General features: G+C 40.1%; 1 protein-coding gene across 6 annotated transcripts in view; it reads right to left on the reverse strand.

Annotated features, from left to right (window-relative positions):
- MAP3K15 (mitogen-activated protein kinase kinase kinase 15) overlaps window positions 1-21,215 on the reverse strand; it is a 123,805-nt gene that overhangs the window by 36,085 nt on the left and 66,505 nt on the right. For all 6 annotated transcript variants that reach the window (XR_002825061.1, XM_023737260.1, XM_023737258.1 and 3 more), the window contains exons 9-17: window positions 20,955-21,105; window positions 18,432-18,539; window positions 11,710-11,759; window positions 9,609-9,704; window positions 5,438-5,525; window positions 3,438-3,571; window positions 2,873-3,000; window positions 1,186-1,316; window positions 842-947 (exon numbers count right to left, since the gene is read on the reverse strand). Coding sequence is in view for 5 of the 6 variants with exons in the window: in XM_023737260.1 (XP_023593028.1) it covers window positions 842-947; window positions 1,186-1,316; window positions 2,873-3,000; window positions 3,438-3,571; window positions 5,438-5,525; window positions 9,609-9,704; window positions 11,710-11,759; window positions 18,432-18,539; window positions 20,955-21,105 (992 nt within the window). In the remaining variant the exon portion in view is untranslated. The remainder of the gene's footprint in view (window positions 1-841; window positions 948-1,185; window positions 1,317-2,872; window positions 3,001-3,437; window positions 3,572-5,437; window positions 5,526-9,608; window positions 9,705-11,709; window positions 11,760-18,431; window positions 18,540-20,954; window positions 21,106-21,215) is intronic.

Raw genomic sequence — 21,215 nt, forward strand, 5'->3', positions numbered from 1 at the left:
TACAGGACAGCAAAGAACTGCCCTATAAGGTTTCCAAGGAGTGGCTGGTGGATTCGAACTGCCAACCTTTTGGTTAGCAGATAAGCTCTTAACGACTGTGCCACCAGGGCTCCATATCATTCCTTAGGGAAACTTAAACCTTCACTTATTCAAAATCAGGACTTCCTTTCAAGGATCAAAATTTTTGCTACAGTTGTTTTAAAGTAGTAATTTCAAAATGGCATACGACAGCTTTTGATCATTATTCTATTCATTGATCTTGTAAATGTAAATCTAGCAGGTAATTTTATGCCACTCTTTGGATTCAGTCCTTCCCAACACTAAAATTATGGTCTCTGACATATAGAAAAGAAAATCCATTTTCCTCAAACACTTTTAGAATATTCTCCAGAAGAATTAGAGTCCTCGGGAAACACAATCATATCAAAACATAAGGGACCAGAATTCACTAAGATGACAGGCTATTTTTATGACTAATAAAATTTTCTAATAAATTGTTTGAGGAATGGCTGTTATTTGGAATTACCCACAATTTGGAATAACATGCTATTGATTTATTGGTTGAGAAACCCTCAGAAAACCTCGAGCAGAGCACTATACCTACCCAACTTTTGAAAGGCAAAGTGGAAAGCAAGGTAATCTTGTTGCCACGGTAGCTGGCTAACTACATCATTATGACAAAGTTACAATTTGACAGTGGGGACAATACACTGTTCACCTCAAGTATTAATTACCCACTCCATACTGAGAAGGTGCTCAGTAAATAACTCTTGAATGACTGTATCTTCTACAGAAAGCAGAACTCCAAGTTGGCTTCCCATGCCAAGCTTGTTCCACTTACCAGCAAAAGTCTCTGTACACGGATTGACTCCTGCCAGACGTTTAGAGGTTCCAAAATCAGAAATTTTCACCACTCCACTGTAGGTATTTACCAGAACATTATCACCCTTTAGAAATAGAAGAGCATTAAGCACTGGAAGACAGATTTAAACAAACGAATGTAAAACAGATTTGGACTTTAAGGAAAATGTCACAAGTTTCTAGGGAGACTGGACATCCCCCTTTGGGGTCCCGTCATGCTAAATCGTATCCCTTCTGGGATGCAGTCAAGGAGCAGACATTATCGACAGTTGTCATCATCTGATATGATGAAAAGGAAACCTTGTGGCTTAGAAAAGCAACTACCTTTATGTCTCTGTGCACTATCTGGTTTTCGTGGAGATACTTAAGGCCTTCCAGGATCTGCTTGGTGTAAAACTTGATAGTGGGCTCCTTCATTGGCCCCCATTTTGATCGTAAAAGAGCAGAAAGGCTTCCTAGAAATGGACACAGCAGAAAACTCGTCAGAGTGACAAAGTGTCAATTATAAGAGTTCAGCAATGGTTTAGTCATCTAGTGCTGCTATAACAGAAATACCACAAGTGGGTGGCTTTACCAAACAGCTATTTATTTTCTCACAGTTTAGGAGGCTAGAAGTCCAAATTCAGGGCACTATCTCCAGGAGAAGGCTCTCTCTGTTGGCTTTGGGGGAAGGTCCTTCTCTCTTGTCAGCTTCTGTTCCTCAGTCACTTGGTGATCTTCATGTGGCCTCACACCTATCTATCCCCATCTTGTTTTTGTTTCTGCCTAGTCAGCGTGGTTTATATCTCAAAGGTGACTGGCTTAGAACACACCCTCACTGATATGGCCTCATTAACATAATACGGAAAACCCTATTCCTAAATGGGAATATATCCACAAGTTTAGGGTTTAGGATTTACAACACATTTCAATCCAATTCAAATAAAGCGAGGTGATGTTTCTACCTGACCTAAGCAATTACCCCAACATCATTGCCTCTGGGCTAAATGCAATGTGTTTACTCAACTTATGTATTTTCTACTAAACCATGAGCAACTTGAAGGAAGAAACTGTACTTCCTTCACCCCTAATGTAACCCTCTAAATCTAGCCCACTACCTGGCACAGAGTAGGCTCTTGGTAAGCATTGGTTGAATAAATGAATGAGTATCATCAGATTTCTAACTGAAGATTGTGTTTGTATTCAGATAATAGCAATAATGATGATTAGTTATATTATTGCTATTATTATATTTAATAATAACTATTGTTACTATAGGAGCTCCGGTGGTGCACTGGTTAAGGCCTTGTATGTTAACTGAAAGGTCGGCGGTTCAAACCCACCAGCCGCTCTGCCGGAGAAAGATATGGTAGTCGGCTTCTTACTATTATTTCAATGAGCACTTACTGATCTCTTGCTCTCTGCCAGGCATTGTTCTAAGAGTTTTACGCACATTATCTGATTTAATTCACTCAACAATTCTTTAGTCATTTCTTCGATCAGAAAACTGAGAGCACAGAGAAGTAAAATATTTTGCCCGAGGTCTCCGGCTTGTAGATGGGAGGGGTGGAGATTCCAACTAGATTCGAGAAACTCTTAACTCCTGCACTATTCTGCTTGCGTTTGGGGAGTTTGTGGATAGAGCACAGGGGTTTTATTTAGTTCACAACATTTTTTTTTTGCAATGCCATTTTTAGGACCTACGTCCCCTTTTCCCCGTCCTTCTCTACACCGTCTTTAAACTCCTAGACAGTGAGTGCCTCAAGGCCAGAGACCAGGCTATCTTCACCTATGTCTCCCACACTCAGCTCAACTGTTGGACCTTAGTAGACAAGACAGTAAATATCTGATTGAATACACAGACAAACTAGAAATAGACTGTTTATATGACATTGGAAAGTGTGTCTCCAACTCTTCTGAGAAACAAATGCTTTTCAACATTGAACAAATGCCCAGAGAGATAAGGATGTTCATGCTATATTTTCACTCAGGATTTCTGGAGTGTGGGACCAGAAGCCTAGAGATTACTCACCTCCAGGCACCTGCTCCATAAATATCTTAATGTAGCCGTCCTCAGAAACGGAGCCGAGGTACTGAACGATATTGCGGTGCTTGAGGTACTTGTGCAGGGCGATCTCCTCATGCAGAGGCTGAGAGTACCTGTTGAGAAAAAACAAAGCCAATGTCACCTGCCAAAGGATTGGGGTCTGCGTGATACCTCGCCAGTACTGCTGGCACTGCTGGCCATCCCTTCTTTCGGGAAACTTTCTCTTCCCTTGGCTCCCATGCTACTACAACTTCCTATCTGCAAAATAGGAATCATCATACCAGCCCTAGCAGGCTGCTAGGGGCCGAAGAGGTCTTTTAAAATATGACCCTCTGCAATCCATATGCCTCTAAGTGAGGTGGTTCCATTTTCTTAATCCAGTTATAACACACAGAGAACATAAGCAAATCATCCTTTTAACAAGAGAATTACAAACTTTTAGATGATGTAATTCTTTTATTCTTAAGTCCTCTGTACCATCAGTGGTGGACACGGGACTATAGGTATTGAGATGGTCACTGGAAAACGCAAGATGGCCACCCCGACTTGCCTGCTATCTCGTTCTGGGATTTCTTTGATGGCTATTCGCACTTGATTACTCAAATCTCTTCCGGCATACACGATCCCATAGGTGCCTTTCCCCAACACAACTCTGTCTCCATTCACATCATGGTCATACTCATACTAAAAAGGACAAAACAATAGGGCAAAATAAGCATACAACTTTTGGTGGAGAGACCCCTCAAAGCACAAACATTGCCCAGAAATTTTTAAATTTATATATAACCATTTGAGTATAAGGCCATCACCTTTCTTAGGTCGTGTACTTTTCAATCATTTGTACCTTCTCCTCACTTATTGACTATCTCGTTATCCAACATTTTGCGTGGATAACAATAGAAAAAAATCTACTGTCTGCCTATTATGCGCATTAATAACGTACGTCTGGCAGTAATGAATGCCAAGGTGCGAGGCAAGGGTAACATTGGCTGTAATGGTTAAGGTTATCTGTCAACTTGGCTGGGCCATAATTCTCAGTGATTTGGCAGTTATGTAATGATATAGTCATCCTCCATTCTCCCGTAACCATTTTGCATAATGACCTGGTCTCTGTAAACTGACCACATCGATAAGTAAAAAGAGTGTGTACTTTTATTTGCGTATTCATAAAATGATTTTATGAAATGGAATCCGAGAAGTTAAGAAATATGGCTCACAGGTTAACTCTGCTGGTTCACCTTTTAGAGATTTCCCCCAAAATGCTTCTAAGCACACAAAGTACCCCAGCACAGGTGTCGTCCTGCATGACTTGTTATGAACGTGTCGGGAGAGAACTTCTTTCTATTGCCCAGAATCAAAGGTCAATCAAATTAAAATGGTCTCATTACAAAGTATGTACGTTGGAGTTTCCCCTTTTTTAGATGTCTCGATCTAAGTACTGAACACATACTTCAAAACTTCAACCTACAATTAACACTGATATTTTGTTCCCCCAATCTTATTGCCTAAAGCAGTCATGCACAGCTGCACAACAGTTGATTCCTCTTGATGATTAAAATAAAGGTAACTCCAGAATGAGCAACACTTATTTAAAGTAGGCAGGCAGCAATGAATTACTTCTGCTGTTTTATATGCTCCACTGTGTTTACTTACAGAAGTGCAGCTTTTACACAGAACAGTGTGTGTATGTGTGTGTCCCATTACATCTATTTCTAGGGGATGCTTGTGACAATTAAGATTACTAGCAAGTCCCCATCACTGTCTGATTTTACTCGAAACCAGCCTGTTCCATAAAAGGTTTTTATCTCACACTTTCTCTGTCCCCCACTGTTACCTTCAAAGTGCACCCACCACTCAGTTCATTTCTACAACAAACTTTGATTTGAAGCTAAGACTTCTAGTACCTAACCCCATTATTAAAATTGATCCATTTGATATTTTCAGAAAGAAACCTCAAGGAATTAATTTCAGTCTAACTTGAAAGTACAGTACAATCTCATTAAACTGCAGTCACTGGGAGAACCTGACTTAGTGACTAATTGGAATAATTGTGCAATATTTAAATGTAGCTATAATGGTAGATTAACTGCAGACTATAATTGTGGTGTCCAAAAAAGCTTACAATGATCCTACTTTCTTGAAAATTATTTTTTAACATTTTATGTTTAACATACTATATGCAGGATGATATAATTAAAGCCATTTGAGGCATAAACGAAAAGTTTGTTTCTAGTTGGCTAACTAGTCCTCATAAATATTAGTAATCCGCTTAGAAATATCTTTTCATAAAAAAAATTCAGACTATGGACAGATTTTTCTTAGTCTCTGACTAAGAAGATCCCAATGTAATGAGGTTTTTTTGTAGAGACACGTTAAACGTAATCTCTGAAAGTCCTGGATGCTGATAGGTGGCTGGTTCATAAATGAGTATTTAAAATATACATATAAAAAATTTCACATGAAGAATAAGAAATCTTCTTTTTATGCTTCTCAATCAGGAGATTAAGAAATAGAAAAGTGTTTCCATGTTCTAGCTCCTCCATGACTCACCTCTAACGTATCTCCATCACTCTCTCCCTCCAGCTCCCCTGAACTGCCCATTATGTTGGTCATCATCTCTTTGACCAAAGAGCAAAACCTAAAACAGCAAGTATCACAAGATGTTAATTATCATCACTCTTGTTCCAACTCTTAAGTTAAGGGTTGTAAATCAAGGGTTCCCTGTTTGATATTTAGTTTAAAAATATTAGTTGTGATTATGTATTATCTGAGACAAAATGAATTACATTTTTTTAAATTACATGATAAAACACTCAACAGGGCATCTACGAAAACTCTACAGATAACATCATACTTAATGGTAAAAGACTTAAGGTTTTTCCCCCAAGATCAGGAGCAAGACAAGAACGTCTGCTCTTACCACTTGTATTCAACATTGGACTGGAGGTTCTAGCCAGGGCAATTAAGCAAGAAAAAGAAATAAAAGCATCCTGATCAGAAAGGAAGAACTAAAACTATCACTTGTTTAAAGATGACATGATTCTGTATGTAGAACATTTTAAGGAATTCGCTAAAAAACCATTAGAACTAATAGTTCAGCAAGGTTGCAGAAATCAAGATCCATATACAAAATTAACTATATTTGTATATACTAGCAATGAACCCTCCAAAAATCAAATTAAGAAAACAATTCCATTTACAATAGTATCAAAAATAATAAAATATTTAGGTATAAATTTAACAAAAGAAGTACAAGACTTGTACACTGAAAACTACAAAACACTGCTGAAAGAAATTAAAGAAGATCTAAATACACGGGAAGGCATCATGTTCATGGATTGGAAGGCTTTATACTGTTAAGATGGCAATAGTTCCCAAACTGACCTACAGATTCAGCATAAGCGCTATAAAACACTCAGTTGGATTTTTTTTTACAAAAATTAACAAGCAGATCCTAAATTCATGTGGAAATGCAAGCACCCAGAATAGTCAAAATAATATTGAGAAAGAAGAACAAAGTTGGAAGACTCACACATTCTTTTAAATCTTAGTACAAACATACAATAATCAAGAATGTGTGGTACTGCCATACAGAGCAATGTCATAGAATTTAGAGTTCAGAAATAACCCTTTATATTTATGGTCAATTGATTTTTGACAAGGCTGCCAAGACAATTCAATGTACAAAAAATAGTCTTTTCAACAAATGGTACTGGGACAACTAGATATCTGCATGCAAAAGAATGAAGTTGGACCCCTACCTCACACCATATACAAAATTAATTCATAATAGATCACAGACCTAAATGTAATCACTAAAACTATTAAGACTCTTAGAAGAAACCATAGAAAACCTCGGGTTAAGCAAAGCTTTCTTAGAATTGACACCAAAAGCACACGTGACAAAAGAAAAAGATAGATAAATTGGACTTCATCAAAACGGAAAACTTTTGTACTACAAATGTTACCATCAACAGAGTAAAAAGACAATCCAAGGAATGGAAGAAAATATTTGCAAATCATGTAAGTGATAAAGGACCTGTATGCAGAATATGTAAAGAACTTTTACAACTAAGTAATAAAAGACAAATAATCTAATAAAAAATGGGCCAAGCTTGAAGAAACCTGGCAAACGCCACTTTCACCAGATGATCCAATATTGCCAGTAAGGAGACAATGGTATCATGTATCTCGTGAAGCGAGGCACTGAGGACACAACATCACTTCTGTGGTTTTCCTGCCCCAAATGCGTCACATTCATCTAATCCTAAGGAAACTTCAAACAAAGCCAAATTGAAGGACTATACAAAATATATAGCGTGTACTCTTCAAGAAAGACAAAGAAAGAATGATGACGAACTGTTCCAGATGAAAAGAGAATATACAGACCTGACAACTACATGCAATGTGTGACTCTGGATTGGATTATGGACCAGAAAAAGAAAAAAACCCAACTTTTGTTTTGCTATAAATACAGAACATCAGTGAGACAGCAAGTGAAATTTGAATAAGGTTGGCAGATTCGAGAATAGCACCATATCAGTCTTAACTTCTTGATTTAGTTAGCTACTGTGATCACAAAGCTGAACATCTTTATTCTTAGGAAAAACACACGGCAGTATTTAGGAGTGATGGAACACTGCGCATCTACAGCTTACTGTCACACAGTTCAGAAAAATAATCATATGCATATAGAGAATAAAAAAATAAACGAGGTAAAGTATTGCTGTTGTTAGCAGCCGTCGAGTCAGTTCCGACTTAAAGTAACCCTAAGTATAACAGAATGAAACACTGCCTGTCCTTCACCATCCTCACAATCTTTGCTATGCTTGAGCCCATTGTTGCAGCCACTGGATTGGCACAGTGGCTGCAACAAAGGGTAGAGTATTAATGTTGGGGTATCCTAGGAAAACAGATACGGAAATTCTTTGTACTGCTATTTGAAACTTTCCTGTAGGCCTGATTTTCCAAATTAAAAAGTTTAAATTTCTTCTTGAAAATTGGGCAAAGGATTTGAGTAGACACTTCACCAAAGAAGATATACGAACGGCCAACAAGCACATGAATAGATGCTCAGCATCATCAGCCATTAAACTCAAAAAAATCCTTCACCGTTGTCTTAAGTCATCTAGTGCTGCTATAACAGAAACACTACAAGTGGATGGTTGTAACGAAGAGAAGTTTATTTCCTCACAGTCAAAGTATGCTAAAAGTCCAAATTCAGGGCGTCAGCTCCAGGGGAAGGCTTTTTCTCTCTGTTGGCCTTCTTCTCTTTGGTGTTCTCCCGGACTAGGAGCTTCTCTACGCAGGGACCCCAGTCCAAAGGACGCGCTCTGCTCCCGGCACTGCTTTCTTGATGGTATGAGGTCCCCCTGTCTCACTGCTCACGTCTGTCTTTTATATCTCAAGAGATTGCCTCAGGACACAATCCAGTCTTGTAGATTGAGTCCTGCCTCACTAACACAACTGCCCCCCAACCTCCCTCATTAACATCATAGAGGCAGGATGTACCACACAAGGGAAAATCACACAATACCTGGAATCATGGCCCAGCCAAATTGATACACACATTTTTGGGGGGATATAATTCAATCCATAACAGTCGTCAAGTCCATTCTGACTCTTGTACCAACCCTATAGGACAGAGTAGAACTGCCTCATAGGGTTTCCAAGGAGCGGCTGGTGGATTCGAACTGCTGACCTTCAGTTAGCAGCCAAGCTCTTAACCACTACTCTACCAGGGCTCTGAACAGGGTATAGTGAAACAGTATTCCTCGCACTTATTTGTTCCTCTATAAAAAGGGTTAGCCTCATCCCAGAAGATTAGCCATTAGGGAAACGAAAATCAAAACCACAATGAGATACCACTTTACACCTACTAGCATGGCTATAATCAAGAAGAGGGACAATAACAACTGTGGGTGAGGATGCAGAGAAACTGAAATTCTCATACATTGCTGATGAGAAGGTAAAACGGGAAAACAGTCTGGCAGTTTCTTAAAAGGTTAAACACAGAGTTACCATATACCCTAGCAATTCTACTCCAAGTGAAATGAAAGCGTATGTACATACAAAACCTTGTTTATAGCAGCATTATTCACAATAGTCAAATAGTGGAAAAGATTCATGTCCTTCAACTAATGAATGCATAAAAATAAAATGTGGTCTATCTATACAATGGACTATTATTTAGCCATAAAAAGGAGGGAAATTCTCATACATGCTGCTATGTGGATAAACCTTGAAAACATGCTAAGAAGCTACATACAAAGGACCACATACTGTATGATCCCATTTATATGAAACGTTCAGGACAGGCAAATCTATACAGACAGAAAGTAGATTAGTGGTTGCCTAAGGACAGATAGAAAGTAGATTAGTGGTTGCCTAAGGCTGGTACGGGAGGAGGTTGGGAGGAAACGGGGAGTGACTTCTAGTGGGTCTGGGATTTCTGTTTGGGGAGATGAAAATATTCTGAAATTAGATTGTGGTGATGGCTGCAACAACTCTGAATCTACTAAAAACCATCAAATGTACACTTTAAATCAGTGAATTGCATGGTATGTGAATTATACCTCAATAAAGCTGTAAAAAAATTTCCTTAAGTTAAAATTTCAAGAAAGGCAGATTAACAAATATTTTTTTTTTTTTCACAACAAAGGCCTGGTAAAAGTGATTCACCATAGTTAGACTGTAAATACCTGAATCAGCTATGACTCACCTACTACACTGGTTTTCAGTAGAAAAGTAGATTTGGAAGTCATCCGAATTATCATGGACGTAAAGAAAACAACATCGCTCGTCGAACTTAGATATGCTGTAAAATTTCAATATATAAGAAAAATTATTAAACCTAAGTTAAAATACTAATTTTAAATTTTTGAGAAAAATTAATAACAGAGTTTTTTCAACAATTTTTTTAAAGATTCATTACCCCTTTAACAAATATCCCCAAAATTTGCCTTTTATTTCCCTATGGAATTTAAACAATAGGAGACATTTATCTTGCTTATGTTTGACTTGTATTTATCAACTGCCTTTAACTAATATGTATCAAGAAATTACTATGTATTCATTGCTAAGCAGAGCATCTGGGTGACAGAAATGAGAATAAAATATGGTCCCTGCCTTAGAGGAATTGATACTTTCATGAATGAGGTAAGAAAAGCGTTTGTGAAATAATTTATTACAGTATCAAGGCAATTTCTATACTTGGACAACATCGAGACCTAATACTTACGGCCATATTAAAGAAGTAAAAATACACATCACATCTTAGCTCAAGAAAGATCACGAGGTAATATCTGGTCCATCCCTACCCAAGCCTGGACCCGACTCTACAGCTCTTCAAACAGACAATACTCAGCCTGCATGAACATATCCAGTGACAGAATACAGGGACCACGTTCCATCTACTGATACATTTCACTCTTAGAAAGTTCTTGCTCACACTAAGCCAAAGTATCCACAGCGGTCCTCATTCTGCCAGGTCCAGTTATGCAGAATGAGGCTATAATCTCTTCTAGAATTATCCCTTCAAACAAACAAAGTCACTTTATCTCACTCCTTCTAACGTCCTCTCTTCCTGAGATCCATAGCTTCTTTGCCCATTCCATACATGCTATAGATTGTACAATTACTGAGTTGAAAAAGTAATACTACAGGGTGAATTAAAACTAGGCTGTACATGAGCAAGTTTTCAAAACCAATCTGTAAAAAAACTATCATATCAGTTGAATGACATTGGGAAAGCTCAACACATGCTCTTCGTGTTACATCAATCCCGGAGTCTAAGCCACCCTAGGCCCTTTGTACATCCCTGTTGATGGCTGAAATGGCAGCCAGAGATGTATCTTCATTTCCTCAAGGCTACTGAAGATGAAGAGGTACAAACAGAAGGCTCTGGACCACTGTTCTTACATAACCTAGTTACTAAATTTATTTTTGAAAATGTTCAACTCTTTTTTTAATAACCTTGTATTTTCTGGGTAGTATTACTCAAATGCATTACGCTCTAATCTTAAATTATGTGTTTGCCTTTAAAGTGACATAAACATTATTCTGATTTAAGCACTGCTCTGTTCGGGACAGGATCATGCTGCATCTGAAGGCAGTTAGGGATTTGGTTCAATGCTTGTAGTAGTCTCGGAATCAGAGCAAAGGCAGGGAGTTCTAGTTCAAGCCTTTTATTTGACGGAGAAAGAAGCTGAGATCTGGTTGAGCAACTTTCCCAATGTCACACGGCAGAAGGGGGATTAGAACTCACGTCTACTTCAGAACTGCTGTCACCCTTGGATGTGCTGGCATGGTGCCAAGCATAGCTGCACTGTGTTAGCCCTGCCTGGGGAAGGGAGGTCACCACTCCTGACTCAGAGCAAATGCCACACCTCTCCTTGACACATACCACACCTCACTCCCCTGCTAATAACAACACTCCTGGTTGTTCCATTACTCCAGCCAGGAGAGACCCTATCCAAGTATCACCAAATAAGTCCTGGCTTCAAATCTGAGCGTCCCTGAGCACTCTGAACATGACTGGCTGAAAGACAACACATTTTCTATGGATCTAATGTTATTCTTAAAAAGCTTGAGACTACAGTTTTATCTGCTGGCTATGAGAAAAGCTACTTTCATAACAAGCCATGAAGCCCTCCCTACAGCACATTATGAACCAGCTCTGGCAGGGCAACGAAACAGAAAATAGTCCATTTTGGTTCCCATTAAAAATGAGAACATTATGCATTATAAGTAAGTGGAACCATTTAAATGCATAAAACATCATCATTCTTTGTAAAAAAGCAATTGTTTTTGTATGTTCTTACCTTATTCCCCTAATGGAAGAAGCTGTAAAATTCCATTCGTGGATTTGTTTCTGCAAGGATCAAAGGTAGAAGTCAACAGATTTTTTTCAATGCAAAATGAAGCAAAGAATAATTTTTAAAAAATTTTACTGTGCTTTAGGTGGAAGTTTACAGCACAGATAAGTTTCTCATGCAAAAATTTATATATCGTTTTGTGGCATTGGTTGCAATCCCTGCAATGAGACAGCACTCCTCCCCTTTCCACTGCAGTTTCACTGTGTACTTTCATACAGTTTTCCTGTCCCTTCCTGCCTTCTCATCTTTGCTTTTGGGCAGGTGTTGTCCATCTGGTCTTGACTGAACCAAGAAATATGTTCCTCACATGTGTTATTGTTTGTTTTACAGGCTTGCCTAATCTCTGGCTGGAAGGTGGACTTCAGATATGGCTTCAGTCCTGAGTTAGCAGCGTATCCGGGGGCCATAGTCTCAGGGGTTCCTCCAGTCTCTATCAGACCACTAAGTCTGGTCTTTTTTTCCTTTTTAATTTGAATTTTGTTCTACATTTTTCTCCCACTCCATCTCGGACCCTTTATTGTGATCCCTGTCAGAACGGTCGGTGGTGGTAGCCAGGCACCATCCAGTTCTTCTAGGCTCAGGCTGGTGGAGGCTGCAATTCATGTAGCACATTAGTTCTCTGGACTAATATTTTCCTTGTGTCTTTGGTTTTCTTCATTTTCCTTTGCTCTGGATGGGGTGGGACCAATAGATGTAGCTTAGATGGCCACTCTCGTAGGTTTTAAGACCCCAGATGCTACTCACCAAAGTAGGATGTAGAACATTTTCTTCATAAACTATGTCATGCCAGCTGACCTAGATGTCCCCCAAGACCATGGTTCCCAGCCCTTGGCTCCAATAATTTGGTCCCTCAAGGTGTTTGGATGTGTCCAGGAAGCTTCTATGACTTTTCCTTGGTCAAGTTGTGCTGACTTGCCCTATATTGTGTGTTGTCTTTCCCTTCACCAAAGTTAACACTTGCCCACCATCTAGTTAGTGATTTCCCCGCCCCCCTTAACCATCAAAGATTGTTCTTTTCTGTGTGTAAACGTTTTCTTGGGTCTTTATAATAGTGGTCTCATACAATATTTGTCCTTTTGTGACTGACTTATTTCACTCAGCCTAATGACCTCCAGATTCATCCATGCTGTGAGATGTTGCACGGATTCATCATTGTTCTTTGTCATTGTGTAGTATTCCATTGTGTGTATTTACAATAATTTGTTTATCCATTCATCTGTTGATGGGCACTTGGATTGCAAAGAATCATTTTTTATTTCATTCTATGGTCAGCCACTTCTGCTATTTTACTTTCAATAGAGATTTAAGGGTTACAGCAATATAACTTGAATACCAGAAAATTTTCTAATGTATTATAAAAATTCATCTTTATCTTTAATCCAGTTTAGGGAAATTTATATAAATCTGAGATAAGGGTCTAAACTTGAGATAGAACAGGTAAGAACACATTTTCTGTTAACTTACTGTTGTTAGTTGCTGTGGAGTTGGCTATGACTCATGGTGACCTCATGTACAACAGAACGAAAAGTTGCCTGGTCATGCACCATCTGCATGATCGTTGGTATGTTTGAGTCCACTGTTGTGGCGGTTGTAAATTTTGAATGACTTCCCAAACAGGGGGCTCATTTTCTAGCACTGTATTGGACAGTATTCTGTTGCGATCCTTAAGGCTTTCATTGGCTAATTTGTGAAGTTGATTGCTAGGCCTTTCTTCCTAGTCTTAGTCTGGAAGCTCTGCTGAAACATGTCCACTGTGGTTGAACCTGCTAGTATTTCAAATATCGATGGCATAGCTTCTAGCATTGTTAACATGCAAGTCACCACATTACGACAAACTGACAGATGGGTGGTGGGTCAACATATTAGCAAATCCCAAAATGAGTCTGAGAACAGCCCACCTAGGTTGAGTGATCTGCAAAAACGTTTGGAGAAGATTGTTTGTTGCAGACACTGCTCAGTGTTCACCGATCTCCACTTCTTCATGGAAACACAGCTAGACTACATTACCCAACCTCCCTATCAGCTAGGTGGGGCCGTATTACTGAGTTCTGGCCAATGGAATGTGAGACGGAGTGATGTTCACCACCCTTGGGCCTGGTTCATAAAAACCTCCAGAGCAGTTGCCTACATTCTCTTTCCCCGTCTACTCACAACATGATGGAATGATGCCTCCTGCTAACCTGGATACGACGTGAGAAGTAAACAAACCTTTAGGATGTTACAGCATTGAGAACTGAGGACTATTTGTTGTAGCAGCTACCCTACCATGACTAGTACAAAGACTGACTGGGATTTCCATCTGTGTAATATTCATTTAAAAAAAAAAAAAAAAAACCACTGTCACTCTCCCCAATTCCCTTCCCTTAAACTTAACACAAAGCTAAGCCTCAGGAAGAATGTCTGAAAAATCCCAGTTTCAGAAGAGCCGTAGGCTACAAGACCAATACATCACAACAACAGAAAGTATTTTTATAAATAGGAAAAGACATTTGGTTGGCCTGAGGAGTATCATAAATGATCACCTAAGCCACCCAGGGAAGAGAAGGGTAAGAGCCCAGTGACCGAGCATATGGCTCAGGAGGACAGTCACGAGCAGTCAGGTGACAAGGTTTCTGCCATCCTGGATCAGCAACAATAGAAGCAGACAGGAGGGTGGTTCCTCAAGGGAGAGATCCGTTCATTCATGTCCCGGGCAAGGAGCCAGACACTGAGGACTGAGTGAGGGGGGATGGTCAATAAGTTAAATGGCAAATTATATAGTGAGGTGGAGGGTGAAAAGCGTTACGATGAAAAATATGGCAGGGAAGGGCATTAACGTGGGATGGGGGTCGTGGTGTTAGACTAGATACTCAGGGAAGGCCTTGCTGGTGACTTTTGAGCAGAAAACTGAAGGAGATGAAGAAATGAGCTCTGTGGATATCTGGGTAAGGGTCCAGGCAGAGAGAAGAGCAAATGCAAAGGCCCTGAGGAAGGAGTGTTGTTTGACATGTTCGAGAACAGAAACGAGGCAAGTGTGCAGGAGTAGAGTAAGAGAAGGAAGTGGTGGAGAGGAGACGAGGTTGGAGGGTTAATGGGCCTTGTGGGCCACCATCAGGACTTCAGCTTTGACTCTGTGTGACATGGGAAGCACTGAAGGCCGTGAAACATGAAAGAGCAAGAAAATATGAAATCTACCAAATGAGATCCAACCCTGTGGAAGGGCTATGCATATTTCAGAGGAGAAGTGTGTCCAAAGTCACTCAGAGAAGGCAGAGGTGGAGAGCGGGAGCCTGCCTTTGGATTTGGGAACAGAAATGTGAACCAGAGCAGGTTCAAGATCTGGCCCACGCAAATCTGCCAGAGGCTGGCCGTATACAGTAAACTTAGCCTCTCGTTTTTCAAAGTGTCCCAGGGTGGCAGGTTTACTCTCAGGAACTCCTCCATTTGGGAAGACGTTTTTGCAAATGCATAAACAGTAGGCTGGACTTTGTGCAAGATAGGGACAATCGGACAACTACAAGATTTCAGTGGAAGGAAGAAGGAGTGCCATTGAGCTGACTCCGACTCATGGTGACCCCATGTGTGTCAAAGTAGAACTCTGCTCCACAGTGTTTTCAATGGCCAATTTTTCAGAAGTAGATCACCAGGTCTTTCTTTTGAGGTACCTCTGGGGGGACTCGAACCTCCAACCTTTCTGTGAGTGGCCAAGCGTGTTAACAGTTTGTACCAGCTAGACACCTTGCCTAAGTACAAAAGGCACACAAAACAAAAAGAGCTTTTCAAAATCAGGAGCCCTGCCTGAGTGGGCAGCACTGGTGGCTGCCGTGTGCCTGTTAGTGATGTAAAGGGTCAAGAGAAGCTGAGGGAGCAGTGATGCATCTGCTCCTGCACTGTGGAGTCTCCTTGCAACGGGTGCTGGATGCAGCTTTTGCACAGGCAGGGGAAGGCCAACTGCCCAAACCTCTTTCCAACTCCAAGTCCAGCAATCTAATGTTGGTTCCTTGAAATTGACCATGGTGAGCACATTTACACCACAGAAACCAGCCAACACTACAATTCAGGGTTCCCCTGCCCCTCTTCCTGAAGAGCTGGTTGTTAAACATTTACCAGCACACCTCTGCTGCCTTACTTCCAACAAGTTGCTGAATCCTTGGTTAATAAGCTGGGAACTTAATCCCATCTTAGAGTGTGTATGTGTACACACGTGTGGCCCCTTTCTGCCTGCTAGGAAGAAACACAACCCCGTGTAGAGGCATGTCATCTCAACCTAGGCAAATTGGCTTGGTCTCCAAATTTGCATCATCTTGTAAGTGTAAACGAAGGTAAAAGCCTCTCAAAAAAGAAAACATTTCTATTTCTCTCAGATGTTTCCACGGACAACTACAAGCAGCTGTACAAAACATGCCACCAGTTAAGGAAAACTAGCATTTCTCATTACGGACTACATACAAACAAGGTAAAACATTCACAACTAGTGAGATATTACATGTTCCAAAGGAAATTCCCATTAAGGGCCAGCAACCATTATAGAATTCAAACGAGGAGGGAGAAGGCTGTAGAATTTCCTGAGATCAAAATCGTTTTGCTCTAAACGTACGAAGAGTCACGTTAACAGTATCAGTTGTTTCGGCAACGACTTTTCAAAGTCTTAGGGAGTCTGTGCCGTTATCAATCGAAGAGGGAGATTACAGACTGTAATTTTGAACATTCTCTCCTACCACAATGACACAAACAGGCAAGGCTGATCCCTAGAACAAGAATTCCAAAACTGGGAACACAGTACAGGTAGTTCCCAACTTCTAACGTATTTGAGTTATGACGAACCGCACATAAACGACCATCCTTTTTTTTTTTTTTTTTTTGGTGCATCTTATCGTTAGTACTACATACAATGTTAAAATATATTTGTAAGTTTATATGTAATGTTTCCAACCCCCAAAGACAAATAAGTTCAGATTTACAAAGATACAAATAATTAAAGGCAATAATAATGAAAAAAAATGAGGTGCCTGACTTATCTGTATTTTTACGCAAATAACATGCACTTTCTATGGTTACTGCCCTATTCTTGAGACACTGTGGCTACTTCTGATGAGTTTCTAATATGAATTTGAACTTGTGCTTATTCTCCAATGTTTCATTTTATTTTGGAAGATACTGTTTATTTTTACGTGATTAAAAAATAATTGGAGCCCTAGTAGCACAATGGTTAAGAGCTCGGCTGTTAACCAAAAGGTCGGCAGTTCAAATCTACCAGCTGCTGCTTGGAAACCCTATGAGGCAGTTCTACTCTGTCCTATAGGGTGATATGCACCGGAATTGACTCAACAGCAATGGTTTAGTTTCTTGGTTTGGTTTTGTTTTAAAACATAATTGTTCATACTCTTGCTTCCCAGAAAAAATAACCGTTTTAATCAAGTTAATGACACTACTCTCCCACATTCCATAAAAACATAATAGTGCTTTAACTGTGTTTGCACAGTTAACTCATCAAAGGTGCCACATCTCTTTATTACTGCAAAATATTTCATTAAAGAAAAAAGCTGATGAGGTGCTTTAGATAAAGAGAGATGAAAATATAGCCATTACGACAAAATATCAGATTCAGCCCAGCATTTCTATAATTTTTTTAATAAGCAATTAAAATGTTTCCTCTCCTATGTTGGTATGAGTATATGTTAGAATGGTATATATCTGGCAGTAGCTATCCAAATTTTCAATACAGACAACCTTTAATCCAGGAGCCCCTGGAAGGCGCAAACAGAGTTAATGCACTCAGCTGCTAAACCAAAAGGTTGGAGGTTCGAGTCTACCCAGATGCACCTTGGAAGAAAGGCCTGGTGATCTACAGAAAAATCAGCCATTAAGAACCCTATGGAGCACAGTTCTACTCTGGAGCACATGGGGTGATCACAATGAGTCGGGGTCGACTCCACAGCAGCTGGCAATCTTTAATCCAGCAGGTCCATTTCTGGGACTCTGTCCTTCTGAAATGCCTTCCTTGAGTGTAGTAGGATAGAACTTACCGGGATGTACACTGTTGTCTCAACTGCAAGAGTACAAAATTGGAGACCTAAATCTATATCGGTAGGAAAATGGTAGAAGAAATTATGGTTCATTCATACCAGGAAACATACAATCTGGCACGGGAACAGAGGGACTGCCATATTAATAAATTCAGGTGGCTCAGTGTATGCTGATGTGAAAAACTGTCCATGATGGAGGCACAAGTTCAAAAGCATAAGTTGCAGAATAAAAACATACTGCATGATTTCACTTTAATGAAAATGCCTGTCTCATTCCATATATACGTGTACACCGATACACACATATTATACATATATAAATGAGTTTAGAAAAAGGTATAAATGGATATTCACCAAACCATTATGAATGGTGGTGGCAAAGGGACTTTTCCTTTATTCCTTTCCTTATGAACTTCAAAAAAGCCTGTGTCAAGTTTTATAATTCATATAATACATATGAGATAGTAAACACACATATATACATACATTTGTGTGTGTGTGTGTATATATATATATATATATATATATATATAAAATCTGCCTCCATTCTTTCATTTGTAATCATACTATTTCATATATTCCCATAATTCAGAAGTTAAGACATAGATGCCTGTTCTTTCAAACACTACAACACAGACTCTCCTACTTGATTTTTCTTCTTACCATGTCCGTGGGTGAGACATGCCATAAAGAAACCATTCTCTCCTCAGCTTCACTGTTGATGGAGACATAAGAAGGCTGGTAGACTTTGGTTGGCTCTATCACCAGAACCTAAAATAAGAACACATGTCTGTAAGGCATAGGAATATAAAGCAGAGGGTACCCTGCCCAGTGAGGAAGTGGGAAGATTTGCACGGGAACATATACTCATCCAGTACCTACTATGTGCCAAGCACTGTTCCAGGAGCCAAGGTTACTACAGTACATAACACAAAGCCCCTGCGCCTGCGTGAGGGTTAAGCTCTAATGGGGCAGACAGAATAACACAGACACCAGCAAACCACTTGCTATGGAGTCGACTGTGACTCATGGTGACCCCACGTGTGTCAGAGTACAACTGTGCTCCACAGGGTTTTCAATGGCCAATCTTTCAGAAGGACATCACCAGGTCTTTCTTCCGAGGCACCTCTGGGTGGACTCAAACCTCTAACCTTTCGGTTTGAGTGCATTGACAGTTTTCATCACCCAGGGACTCCAACAAACAGATAGGGAGATGAAATATAACATTATGGGAAGAGCTCTGAAGAAAATAAAGCAGCATGAAGAAAAGAGTGAAGTGGGGGTACTTCTTTAAATCAGGTGGCAAAGACAGGCATCCCTGAGGAGATGGCAGAGGAGAGAGAGGATGTTCCTCAGGTACAAATTGTTGGCAAAAATGTGAGGGGATTAAAAGCCAGATAACATTCCATCAGTAACGTTGTTTTATTGAGACAGACAGTGAGAGAGAAGGGAGGAAGGGGAAGGAGAGAGAGACCGAGCTCTCCAAAGCAAATAAAGTGGGATGTTTAATATGCTACACCCAAGTAGATTATATAAGTGTCCTACTATTTTTTACTTCCAGTAGGTTTGAAATATTTAATAATTAAAAGAAGCTTTTACACCTTATTATTCAGGAACAAAATAATCATCATAATCATTTCAAACAGCTCAATTCTTTATTAGATGCTTAATGAAATTCTTAAACACTGCATGTTCTGAAAATCTCATGGCATGAGTAGGAAACACAGGTATCTGAAGTTGACTTTCCAGGCCGCTTATTTATGACTCCTTATAAGACAGTCACAAAAGTTAAAGAAAAGCTCAAAGAAAATTTGCTTTTCAGGAGTTTTAAAAATTAATTAGTGGCATTCGAGGCAAACCAAAGCTCAACAGGAAACAACTTGTGAATTGCAACTTTCACTATCAGTACTGCCGTGTTCTTCAGCAGGGTTTCTCCACCTCGCCCTGGTGGCGCAGTGCTTGAGTGGTAAACAGCTCAGGCTGATAATCAGTTCGAATCCACCAGGCGCTCCTCGGAAACCCTATGGGGCAGTTCTACTCTGACATTTAGGGACACGATGAGTTGGAATCGACTCGACAACAACAGGTTTGGTTTTTTTTTCCTCCACCTCGGCACCATTGACACTTTGGGCTGGATAATTCTTAACTATAGAAGAGTGCCCTGTGCATTAGGAGCCCTGATGGCGCAGTGGTTAATTGCTCGCTGTGGTTAATTGCTCGCCGCTAACCAAAAAGTTGGTAGTTCAAACCCACCAGCCACTCTGCGGGTAAAATATGTGGCAATCTCCTTCTGTTAAAGACTGAAATCATAAAAACCCAACCCACTGTCATGGAGTCATTCCAACTCATATTGACCCTATAGGACACAGTAGAACTGCCCATAGGGTTTCTAAGCCTGTACATCTTTCTGGAAGCAGGCTACCACATCTTTCTCCCACAGAGCAGTTTGTGGATTTGAACCTCCGACCTTTCGATTAGCAGCCGAATGCTTAACCCCTGTGCCACCAGGGCTCCTTTCATAAAGATTACAGCCTTGAAAACCCGACACTGCAGTTCAACTCTGTCCTACAGGGGCTCTATGAATCAAAATGGACTCGATGGCAATGGGTTTGGTTTTTGGTTTGGTCCTGGACATTGTGGGATGTCTAGCAGAATTCTTGGCCTCCAGCCACTAGATGCCAATAGTATCCACCCCTCCAGTTATTATAACCCAAAATGTCTCCAGCCATGGCCAAGTGCCTTTTGGTGGACGAAAATTACCCCCAGTTGAGAACCCCCATTTTAGAGGATATAGCCAACCTTTCTCCAGTGAGTTGATCTCTCACTTGCTAATTCTACATAAGACTAATGGATAACCTAATATTTTAAATTACTCCAAGGATTTTTTACTTTCAGAGTATGTAATAATTAAAACCAGTTGCTGTCAAGTTGATTCTGACTAACGGTGACCCCTTGCGTGTCAGAGTAGAACTGTGCTGCACAGGGTTTTCATGGCTGATTTTTCATAAGTAGACCACCAGGCCTTTCTTCCAAGGTGCCTCTGGGTGGACTCAAACTGCTGCCACCCTTTTGGTTAGCAGCTGCGCTCGTTAACCTTGTGCACCACCCAGAGACTCCATTCAACAATTAGAGACCACCAATCCTGAGTTTCTATTATCTGAAAGAAATGGATTTAGCATATCTTACTGGAAATCTGAGTCCACTAGTAACTTCGTTTGTTGCCTCAAAAATTATATCTAACCAGAAGTGAAGCCGTTCTTGCCTGGGCGAATGTTCAATCATGGATTTCTTGAAGCGCTGAATTAATAATATGTTCTGAACTAATGATCGAAGGTACCTGGAAAATCACAGACAACAACAGATTAGATTCACGTGTACTCCCTTTAAAAGAAGCTTCCCCAACTCTGCAGAGTCTTAACCACTTTTCTACTGCTCATTTTAGTGGAA

The sequence above is a fragment of the Trichechus manatus genome, unplaced genomic scaffold (genome assembly GCF_000243295.1).
Source record: "Trichechus manatus latirostris isolate Lorelei unplaced genomic scaffold, TriManLat1.0 scaffold00100, whole genome shotgun sequence".
NCBI classification, from domain to species: domain Eukaryota; kingdom Metazoa; phylum Chordata; class Mammalia; order Sirenia; family Trichechidae; genus Trichechus; species Trichechus manatus.